Source organism: Camelus ferus, chromosome 5, assembly GCF_009834535.1.
Source record: "Camelus ferus isolate YT-003-E chromosome 5, BCGSAC_Cfer_1.0, whole genome shotgun sequence".
NCBI lineage: Eukaryota > Metazoa > Chordata > Mammalia > Artiodactyla > Camelidae > Camelus > Camelus ferus.
The window spans coordinates 93,950,534-93,962,228 of NC_045700.1; the positions used below are offsets into that span (position 1 = coordinate 93,950,534).

The 11,695-nt window shown below is 52.5% G+C and overlaps 1 protein-coding gene across 1 annotated transcript; it reads right to left on the reverse strand.

Annotated features, from left to right (window-relative positions):
- Window positions 1–997: 997 nt before the first annotated feature.
- LOC116663534 lies at window positions 998–10,300 on the reverse strand. Its single transcript, XM_032479183.1, has 3 exons — window positions 10,261–10,300; window positions 5,267–5,909; window positions 998–1,639 (listed from the first exon to the last, which is right to left on the reverse strand). The coding sequence occupies exons 1-3, from the start codon at window positions 10,298–10,300 to the stop codon at window positions 1,477–1,479; spliced, it is 846 nt and encodes a 281-aa protein (XP_032335074.1). The 3' UTR covers window positions 998–1,476.
- Between the last annotated feature and the right edge of the window lie 1,395 nt (window positions 10,301–11,695).

Sequence of the window (11,695 nt, forward strand, 5' to 3'; positions counted from 1 at the left end):
CAAGGATCGCGCCTCTGGTGCGCCGTGCAGTCTCCAGGCTTGTTTGAAAGCTACGGGCATTGCTGTGGGTCACCGCACGCACAGCCTCGCCAGGGCCGCGCCGGGGCTGCCCGCAGGGCTGAGATGGATGCCGTGGGGGGAGGACTCTTCCTGGGGGGTTAGTGTAGGCTGCCTGAAGGGTGATGGGCAATTTTGGTGTTTTTCTTATTTTCAAAAGCCTCATTTTTTTGGTTGGCTTTTCATATGCTTATTCACTCAGACCTTTCCATGTGGGATTCAGAACGGCTGCCAATCATGTCATTTCTCCCGACGGGCTTGGGGGAAAAAAAAGGAAAGGGCGGGGGGAGTGGCTTCATCAGCCATTTGTTAGAATATAATGTTCAGAAGCAACAGAATGGAAACATCTGAATTTCCATAGTTATTTCCGGAACGAAACTGATTAAAATCCTTTCCTAGGTAGGTCGGAATCTTCCCTGTAGCCGTTTTGAGAAGAAAGGGCCAAGAGTCATTGTGGCAATGGCATTAAATCTGCTTGGGTGACTCAGAATGTCTGTTGGCACGGCGGCGGGTCCTGGGGCGCGCGGCCAGCGCGGAGTCGGTGGCCGTGGTGCGACTGAAAGCCCCTCGGGCCTCGCTGTCCCACGCTGCATTTGCTTCCTTTTAGCCTTTCACAGGGAAGCGTTTGAAGCCACTCTTTTCATTCCTTTTTTTTTTTTTTTTCCGGGCTGTAATCAATAGGAAGAAGGCATTAAAGGTCCCCCCACCGTCGCCGTTCTCAGGGCCGCGGTTACGAGCGCGGGCTGTGTTTCATGCTGCACTCTAATGAGAATTTGAATTTCGTGCGGAGCCTGAGTGTGGATGGAACCTCGCCGGTCGTCCAGCTGTGCGGTCCGTGGATGTCTTTCTTGGAGATTTATTCTGCACTCGCTCCCGTTAATTTATGCATCCATCCCTGCATCGGCTCACACCATCACAGATCGGATGAGCGCCTACTGTGTGCCAGGCACTGTGCTGGTCTTCGAAGCGTCAGAGACAGCCGGGGCTTTGCTTTTTCTTGATATGCTCCCTGCCTGGAAGGGAAGGCAGATGCGGAGATGCAGAGAAACTGTTACAGGAAGCATGGTACTGAAGGTCCCTGGTGTCTTCTCTGGACATGCTCAGAGCCGAGAGGCCGAATGATCTTACACAGGAGGAATTGCTTACAGGGAGGGGTCCCCCCATTCCGGCCCCAGGGCGGCCAGGACTCCTGTGGCGGGCCCAGGGGACACAATGTGGGCCGGCAGTCCTCAGGACAGTTTCTGGAACACCTTCAATGTTAAAAGTAGACGCTTGAAAGAAGAGTGAAGGCATTCGGGAGGCGTGCAGGAGTGGACCCACACCACTGTCATTAGTCACTGTGTGATCTGTGAGCATATTTCTAGGTGAGAATCCGAAGTCATAAAGGCCATCTGTACCCTGAGGCCAGGAGATGAGGTTTCAGGACAAAGAAGTCGGGGGAGTGGACAGAGGCTTCGGGGAATCGGCACCCAGCCCTTGTTGGCCGCTGCATGGACTATGAGACACGTGTTTCCAAAAGGAATGGGCGGTTCTCAGCGAGCCTGGACTCTCCTTGTCCTGCCCGGCGGCCCGGCTGCAGGCTCTGCGGCCGATCACAGAGCGGGGGCGGGAGACATGTTTTAAAGCTGAGCTCACACATCCTCAAAAAACTAAAAATAGACCTACAGTATGATCCAGCAATCCCACTCTTGGGCCTATATCTGGAGAAAACGCTAATTCAAAAAGATACATGCACCCCAATGTTCATAGCAGCACTATTTACAATAGCAAAGACATGGAAACAATTTAAGTGTCTATGGACAGATGACTGGATAAAGAAGATGTGGTGTATATATATAACGGAATACTACTCAGCCATAAAAAATGAAACCATCCCATTTGCAGCAACATGGATGGATCTAGAGATTATCATACTAAATGAAGTAAGTCAGAAAAAGAAAGACAAATATCACATGATATTGTTTATATGTGGAATCTAGAGAAATGGTATAAGTGAACTTATTTACAAAACAGAAACAAGACTCACATAGAAAACTAACTATGGTTACCAAAGGGGAAAGAGGGAGGGAGGGATCATTTGGGAGTTTGGGATTTGTGGATACAAACTACTATATATATAAAATAGATAAACAACAAGGTCCTACTGTATAGAACAGGGGACTATATTCAATAGCTTGTAATTATAGGTTTATAATAAAAAGAATATGGAAAAGAAAAAAAATATATATATATATATATATATATATATATATATATATATATATAACTGAATCACCATCCTGTGCACCAGAAACTAACACAACATTGTAAATCAACTATATTTCAATAAAAAAGAAATATATAAAGCTGGGCTATCACAGTGTCACCTGTCCAGCCAGTTCCCAGGGGCCCCCTTGCAGTCTCTCCTCCCACTACACAAAGGGCCTTAAGCCAAGGAGCGTCTGATCACCGGCTTCACGCATGACAACACTTGGGCACTGCCAGTGGTGGCAGAAGAGGCCAGCGCCCCGTGCTCCCAGCTGCCTCCTCCTTCTGCACCTGGTCTGTGCACTTGGCTACGAAAGACTTGACCTGGAACCTGAAGCTGATACCTTGGGCTCTGGGGTTCCTGGTCTGTAAGAGGGCTGGGGATGTCTTGGATGGTGCGTGGTCACTGCCTGGGAGTGCAGGGGCCTCAGGAGGGACAGGCTCCGGGGCCAAGTTACAGTCGGAGGCAAAGACCTTTTCCCGTTTAGGCCCCACTCACAGGCTCCAGGGGCATGTTTTTTGGGGGACACTGGTCCACCCACTGTGGGGCTGTTCCTGCCCATGAGCGGGATGGACACTGTCAGTCCCGGGTCCTGGTGCCCAGCCCAGACCCACACGCACAGGGCCCGGCCTGGACTGGGCTCCAGCCACGGCCGTCTCCCCTGTTTGTCTGCTGGCTGGTTTTGGTTTCTGTCTTTCACATTAGGTTTTTTTCCTCAAATAGCTACTGATCTCTGGCGATCTAGTCACCATGGACAATGAGACACTGACATCCTGACCTGGAGCTCTGCGGGTGGAGGGCCCCTGGCCGCCAGCAAACCCCGTGGGAGCACGGCCGAGGGGACCAGGATGCTCCACCTGGTCCCCCCACTGTGGGGCTTTCTTCTCAGGCTGGTCTCTTTATCCAGATCCTCCACTGACCTGGGAAGTAGAACCCTGGTTATTGGCATTCTGGAAGGGGCAGAGGGTCGGGGGCTGGTTGAGTCTCCCCATCGGAGGGGGGCGATTTTGCTGAATACCCATTTTTAACCTTTCGTCCTGCACCCACTGTCTGCTCTGCCTGAGGTCCCCACAGGGCACACTTGCAGGGCCGTCTGGACGGGGAAAGGTGATCCCTGAGTGTGAAGTAGGAGAGGGACCGGGATATGAGCTCACATGTTTTCAGTTTCATCCAGTGGCGTCTTGTTAAATGCTTACTTTCTGGAGGAAAAAAAAGAAAACAACCCACCAATCCTGATTCTAATGCCTGCTCATTCATGTGCTGTAAATATTCCCCGTGCGGTCGATTTCAGGCTGCCTGAGTGACGTCACCAGAGGCAGGTGCAGAAGAGATGCTCTTAGCCCAGCTTCACAGCACGTCTACTGCGTGGGGTGGGGGGTCCCCTCAACAGCACAGACAGCGGGAAAACGTGATAGATGAATTAGGAAGCGATGCCATCTGAGGCTCTGTTTTTAATAAAATGCTTTTAAATTTTAAGTTTATGTAATTTAAGTTTTGATAATGGTCATGTTTAATAAATGACTCACAAAAATTCTGGAAATGTGGCAGTCGGCTCTTGCAGACTGGTATGAGCTGGTTCCAACATGCCGCACCGCTGGTCATGTCCCACCCTCTCATTGGCACCTGGTGTCTCAAATTTCCAAGGCTTGGGGGTTTGTGGCATCAACAGGCTAGTTTCTTACTGGTTTCTCCCCCTGCAGGCCTTCTGATTTCAGTACAGTTTTGGGAGATGGAAAATAAAAGGTGTGTAGTGAAGGTGAGCACATGTATGTATGTGTGTACGTACATCGCGTGCAGGGGCTATATGTATCTGTATTTCTTTTTATTTGTCTCTGCTGTCCCTGTAGCAAGGCTTTTGGGAAGCTTTGCCGGTTAGTCCTTGTTACAATGTATAATTCTTGGCAGTAAACCTTCCCTGCTCACATTTCTCCTCCTGCTGGACCCTGACTGAGATGGAGTGGCAGGGTGAGTCCGTGCAGGCCACCTGCTGTGTCACACCGGACGTTCAAGTTCAAGCAGGCTGTCTTGTGGGCTTGCCGCCCCTCACGGCCGGCAGCCCCCCTGTCGTTGTCCCACCAGGGCAGTGACCTCACTTCAAGCCCTTTCTGGGTGTTTTCTGGTTGGTCCCTTACTGTATCTCTGTCCATCCAACTCAGCCTTCACACAAGTGTCAGAGTCCTTCTCCCAAAGGTCCGACACTGATGGCGAGATTCCTGCAAACTGCACTTCCGGGGACCCCTGGTTGTTGGCTCCTGGCCACCCTAGGCCAGGGGATAGTTCCAGCGGGAGGGTGGGCAGGAGAGAGGAGCCAGGATACCCCTTCCTCCCTGTCTCTGCTTGGGTCAGCGTGCGGCAGTGGCTACATCGTCTCTGGGATCCTAACTCCCACTGGCAGAGCTGCTCCTGCTGGGCGGCCTTGGTGGCTGCTGGGGTCACCACCTCCACCCTGTTCCTTGTCTGATGCTGACCTCTGGGTTGCCCACTGTCCTCAAGTGGCTCTTGGGGATGATCAGCACATTTTACCAAGGCCCCTGTGCCACACGCTCTCTGCTCAGTGACGGGCGCGGGCAGCTTGCTCCTGGCCGGACTCAGGCTGAATCAGTGAGTCCTTCCCTTGAACTTGCCTAGTTCTCTGCCACAGGCAGGGCAGGTGGGGCGAGGGGGTTCTAGACCCCCACCCCCACCCCCTGACACCTTCCCACTTGAGATTTTTCTTTTCTGTCTTCTTAGTTAGTGAATTCCAATACTTGACACCCGTGTAGGTAAAACGCCGCCTCATTTCTAATGCTGCCCATGCAGGGTCCTGAGGCCCAAAATATCTCCTCTTTAGGGGTCAACCTCCTGCTTGATGGTGACCAGAGGCTGCGGTGCAGGCAGAGGCACCAACTACGCAGGGCGACCACGGACAAGCAGGCGGACAAGGAAGCACAGCCCAGCAGCTAAGGAGGGGGAGTGACTCACCGGGGCGGGACGCCAGGGGCCAAGCCACGAGCGGCCAGTGAGTAGTTAGGTGTGGTCCTGGTGGCCGGCCTCGAGGCTGACTTCATCAGTTCGTCGTTTCTGGACTGCTCGGGCTCCGCTGACTCGAGGGACACTGCATATTCCTCTCCCTGGTTCGGGTCCCTGTTGGGGGACCAAGTCCTGAGGAGTCCGGCCTCGCCATCACCCACCTTGGTGACCAAGCCCCAAGGCCTTGGGCTCTTGGCTCGCAGGTTACAGCTGCAGCTTCTCAGATGTCGGGCTCTGGGGTTCGGGCCAGCACTTGTTTTATGAAGAAACAGACACAGCGAGGGCAGGTGACCTGGATGAGGGTGAGAGATGGTCCTTGGGGGAACGGAATTCAGCGGAGTTAAGCTCCTGGCAGCCCCGGCCGGCTCCGAGAGCAGAAGCCGGAGGAGGAGGGAGGCAGGGGCGCCTGCCCCTCCGTGTCCCGGCAGTGCTGCTCCAGGGCCGCCCAGCTCAGCTGGAGCCCAGGGCTCCCTGGGAAAGGGGTTCCTGTGCCCGCCCAGGTTTAGGAGGAGCGGCCTTGCTCGGTGGGAATGTCCTGTGCGTCCCGTGCAGGTGTCCTTGGCCTTGGTCCTCTCCAACGTCCAGTGGTTTCCCACTCAGAGAGCTGAAAGCTAAGCTGCTAAATAGCATGTGGGTTTTCTTCTCTCTTCGTGAAAACAAAAGAAGTGTCTCCATGTGCTTCGACTTGTGGTACGAGGTCCACACAATTAAAAGAAAAGATGAAAAGGCGCCGGGGTTCTTGGTGCACAGAAGCGGGAGCTCCTGGCAGTTTGGCTCACGCTCTGGGTGTCTTGGAAGCCCCAGCAAAGTCGTCACAGGAGCATGCCGGCGGGCGGGCGGCGACCAGGTCCCCAGAGGAGACCAGGGAGGTCCGAGGGTTTGAGTCTCCGACCTCGTGCTAGGTGTCAGAAATGTCATCTCCTTTAACCCTGATCCAGGCTTCCGGGGGGGCGTGACTCTCACCCCGCCTCCCGCGTGAAGGAACCGGCACAGGGAGGCAGGAGGGAGGAGGCCCGAGTCTGAGCCTAAGACTGGCTGGTTTTGAGGTCACCTCCCAGCGCGGCTGCCAGGAAAAGGAGTCGGGGAAGGCAGACTGGTGGGGACACTCGGTGGGCTTTCTGAGACGGTGGGTCCAGCCGCCCAGTGCCAACCCCAGCACTGCCAGAGACCCACACCCCATTTGCAGAAGAATTCTCTCTCCCCTTCCTCTTTGCCGAGCTCTGGGTGTGGGCCTAAGTCCTTGTGCCTTTGGTTTCAAGAACAGATACACCTGATGACATGAAGATTTATTTGGCAGAATTTGCCAAAGGCAGAAGTCATCCAAAGGCCAAGCGGGATGGCAGGCCAGGAGTACTACCTGAAGGCAGGAAGTCGGGCCTTTGGGGCTCCGCTCGAAGGGAAGAGGAGGCGGCGAGCTTAAAACAAAGCACAGCGAAGTGCGCTGAGTTTTACATTGCGGTTCGCCTTCCCTTCTCTTTCCCTTCTGACAGCTGGGTCTGGTCTCCCAAGATGACTTGAAGCTTGTTAAACTGACAATTCGTTCTTTTTCCCAACAGTTCATAAAAATAATACCGATCACACGTGGACAGAAAGCTCTTTCTTAGGAGACGGATCCTTGCCACGTGGGAATGGCAGGCTACAAAGGCTGGATGCCTCCACCATGTGGCTTGTTTTGGGTGAAAAATCCTGAAACTGGAGATTGTTTTAGGGGAGGCCAAACGAGGCCCTGAGACTCTGCAAAGGTCCCATATTGAGAGGAGACTAACTTTCTGCTGTCGTCTAATCACCAAGCAGCTCTTCCTTCAACCGATGGCCACTTCTGGGGGCAGCTGTTGGCTTATGGGTGGGGCCTACTTTTGGTGACTTGATCAGGAAGATGCCCGTAGATCTGAAGGCTCAGCAGAGTGTTCGGGATGTTCCCCTGCGGTTACCTCCTCACTCGATCGTGTTCCAAGAGAAGGACCGTCGGGGAGGCCCCTCCTGGCCCTCTGCATCTGCACGGCCTCACCCCTAGCCTGGCAGTGGAGCGGACCTGACGCAGGCTCACTGGCTCACTGAGCAGTCACGTGGATCGGGAGACGACTGCTCTTCTTGGCAGCGCTTCCCTCAGAGCAGACCCACGTGGAGTCCCATGCAGCTCCACGGAACTGGCCAAGTCTGAAAAGCTAATGAGCTCTGGGGTCAGGGCTGGCTTTGGGCCAGGTGAAGTGTGCTTCAGTCCACCTGTGCACGGAGGGTGGTTTCTCTGAATGTCCCTGACTTCAGGGTGGGCCAGATGCCACCAACAGACCAGCCTTCCTGGGTCCCGCCAACTCAGATTTGTGAGCCAGGATCTCACTGAGCCAGACCCTCACTCTGGATCGCCCTGGAAAGACCACCAAGCCACAGCCCGGCTCTGGAAGCCAGGACTGCCCATCCCCCAAAGCTGGCCTCCTCTGACCACCAACAATTTTATGGCTTTCTCCCCAGCACATTCTTCAGAGAAGGGAACATCAGGTGTACCTAGATTCAAATTCTTGCTCCTGACAAGCAGCTCAGCCTCTCTGAGCCTTAATTCTCTCCTCTAGAATATGGTTTCCATACTAGCATCCATCTCAAAGTATGTGGTGGGAGTTAATTACGACAGTTCTGTGATGGCCCTAACCGCACAGCCTAGCACACTTGTCCCTCCAGTGCTGGTTCCCCTTCCCCTTGCCTGACTAACTTCTTTTCCCAATCTTCCTCCAAGGTTTGACATTATTGTGAAAGTGTTACCAGCCAGGGCCCTTGGACTCCTTACTCAATAGAAATTGTTAAGAGGCCAGATGAGAAATTCAGGCAGGGCTTTACTGGGACTTGTGCTGCAGCAGGAGGGAGCAAGGGGGCAAAAACAAGTAAAATGTTCCCTTGCTCCATTAAATGGGGTGAGGGTCAGGGGGATCGATGGGTGGGGCTGGTAGGGTGGTTTAGGGGGTCTGCCCACCCTCTTGGTGGCTGTGTGCAAGGATTATGCGTAGTACCTGCTTTTGCTCCAGGCACCTCAGAAGTTGCAGTTGGGTTTTTGATCTTGTTATATTTTGTTGTTGATAATTGGCCCCAAGTGTGCGAGCATGTGGTTATTTTTAGTCCCTTATAGTTTCTTTGTGTTCTGTTGCTTGAGGAGATGTTTGTCCAAATACGAGCACTGCAGCACAGGGTCCCAGGTCCCAGCCTGCCTCAAAAGGACAATTGAGGATATGTGAGCAAGCTTGTGCTGCATAGTCTCGGACAATGTCGGGAGCGCCCTGTGCCCAGCACAGACCCTGCTGACAGAAGAGTCTCAGAAGACGGTCATCAAATGAACTAACCTGTTTGTTCAATTTCACTGTCCGGCAAACTTGGCAGATGCGAGCTTGATCAAGAAACAGCCAACGGCATTGCAGCCCTCTTGGTCTTCTTGTAGAAGAATTCTTTCCACATCATCACCCTTTTTATACAGATTTACCAGAAGTTGCTTGTCCTTACAGTTCAAATGTGAAATTCTTTTCCACTTTAATAGCCCTCTGCGATGAGTTTCTAAAACCCTGCCCTGTGGTTCCGTACATAATATTTGAAGAATTCACATATTTCTAAAAATTGGTAACAATGGGGAAAATAAGAAACATTCTTGGCCCCACCTATGATGACTCAATTCACATAATCCTCTGTTGTGGCCAGGGCCTGAGTAAGTAATGATCAGACACCATTCCCCAAAGTCAACTCAGTTTGCTGGAACAACACTGGGTGAGGCCAAAAGACGGAGCTCCAGCTTGCCTTGTGGGCCCCTGAGGGCTTCCTGGAGAAGGTGGAATTCCCCAAGTTGCCTTAATCAGAATCCACTCCACATGCCCCACTGGGGCAGCTGTCCCGCCCTGTCCGTCCCTTGTCACCTGGCCCTCTTGTGCTCCGTTGCTTGCTCCACAGCCTCAGGGGTAGCAGAGAAGGGACGTGAACCTCGGGAAGCATGCCCACCGGTGCGCATCCTGACGTATTAGAGAATGGGTCTGCATTTTGTGTCACTTGTGTGCTTTCCAACTTCGACTCTATTTTCCACCTAAAAGGAGTTGGGAGGAGGGCAGTGGAACTACTAAACAGGAGACGGTCCTGCTCATCTTGGTGTCTTTGGGTCCTTACCGTGCCCAGAACACAGAAAATCCATCCAGACTTACGGAATTAAGGAATGAACAAATGAGACTCGTGCCCTTTGAGGGAAAAAGAGGCTTCACTTATTCAGACACAGCTGATTGATTTACGCACTTTCATGAGACTCGTAAATTTGGCCAAGACTTAACCACATCTATCCTCAGGGCAGGCTGGCTTTTTGAAAGCAACTATCTGCGGGCTCCTTAATGAAAACCAAACAACATAAATCGTGCCAGGACTCACCAGCGACAGCCCCGGGGAGGCAGGCTCCTTTCTAATTACCTGCAGTGTTTTTGTGGGGAGCAGTGGCTCTGGTGGGGCTGAGCATTGGATAGATCTGTAGACAAGAGTAGTTGTTACAACAAAACTCAAGTGGTCAATGTCCTGCCTTCTTGAGTCCTGTGAATGCCACATGGTGGGGACGTGGCTCCAGGTGGACCAGGGGAAGCCTGCAAACCAACCTCATGCTGGTCGCCCAGCTCCCGCCTCCACCCCGGGACCTGGCATGTAGCTTTCAGAAGAGGTAAACATGAAATATTATTTTAACTGGTTTCTTTTTCCTACTGAGAACAAAACTCACAAGTCAGAGTTACCTTTGTCTGGCTCTGCAGCTCATGAAAGACTTTAGCTCTGCCACCAAACGCTCTGCATAGAATGACTCCATTAATCACGAGACCCCACTCCCCAGGCTGGGGCTAGAATTGATTTTTTACCAGCAGGAGCCAAAGGCGTGCTTTGGATGTTGCTTTAGTAAGAGAAACCTCATGGGCTATTTGGCTAGAGAGAAATATTGCTGCTTTGGTCACCTGTGTGCGGGTTGACCAGCCCGTTCCCCTCCAGAAACATCGCCGGGGGATACTCATTTTACTGAGATAACACCCAGACTTCAAGAGGGAAGGCCAACTTCAGAGATGTTGGGAAAGTGTTGTTTTTCAAGATCCCCAAATGGCATAACAGCCATTACCTTCTCGCTTCTGAAATGACCGGATTCAATCAGGCTTCTCTGAATGACTTTTTTGCCAATTAGGTTTGAATAAATGGTGGGGGGGGGGGTTGTGGAACAGAGCACTAAGGGACTATGTATGAAAAAGTCACAGACCACAACATGATCCCTTTCCCCTCGGGCCACAGCTGCCTGGCCTGGGCTGGAGAGGGCGCAGAGCCACGCGGCCCCGGGGTGGGCTGCGCGGGGTGGGCTGCTCGGAGCTGGCTCCAGCAGAGATTGCAACCAGCTTAAACAAAGTGTTAGCATGCATTTTTTTTACCAATCCAGGAAAAATATTGTATAAGCTATGTTGTCAGTAGTCCTTTGAATTTTATCATTCGGAAACACATGGCAACCCCCTGGCCTCCTCACACTAGGAAATTTATGGAGACCAGTCATGGGCATCTGGGAAACAGAGCACCCCCAGGCCTGTGTGAGCCACGGTGCCTGGCCCTGTGGCCGCGTTTCCTGCTCTCTTGAGAGGACCGCTTATCAGCAGTTCTAAGAGGCATCAGCGTGTGCAGTTTTCCATTGTTGGTGCGAGCACGGATTTCCCAACATCTATTTTCCTTCTACACTGAGAATTCTTTTACTTCTCTTGCACCTGAACAGCACCATGGTAGAGATTTTTACTAAACTTTGAGAAGAGGGGTGACTTTAAAACATTTTTGCTTTGCTCTGGGTCCGTGGTGCTCAGGAGGTGACACTGCGTCCGGAAGAGGACAGACTCGACAGTTCAAAGGTCTGGGCTGGGCCCCTTGCTTCCTGAAGACCACGGCCCGGCTTGCTTTCCTGTAATAAGCAAGGGGGACACGGCTTCTCCGTCTAAGGGTTTCAAGAGCTTACTGGGGGGGGGGGGGGAACGAGCGCAGGGCAGGAACCTGCCAGCTTTCCAAAAATGCATTTTGTCATCAAGAAAACCAGTGGGAAATTTAGTGGATGATGCAAAGGTGATTAAATACTTTTCTCCAGACACTGCAACCCCTTCAGGGGCTTCTTTATGGAATATCTGCGATTTAATAGGTCTTGGGAGTGGGCAAATGGCTTGTTACCAGGTTTAATTAATCCACAGGCATCTTATCCCCCTCAAGGTATTTCTTTAAAATGTTGGGAGAAGGACCCAACGTGACAAAGCATCAGGACAACACCACGCCCCGACCGCCTCGCGGGCACAGCGCCTCCGCTCCTGCGGGGAGCGTCAGAGCATTTCAGAGAGCAGCTGGCACGTGGCAGAGCACAGGGGCCTTGGGGGCACC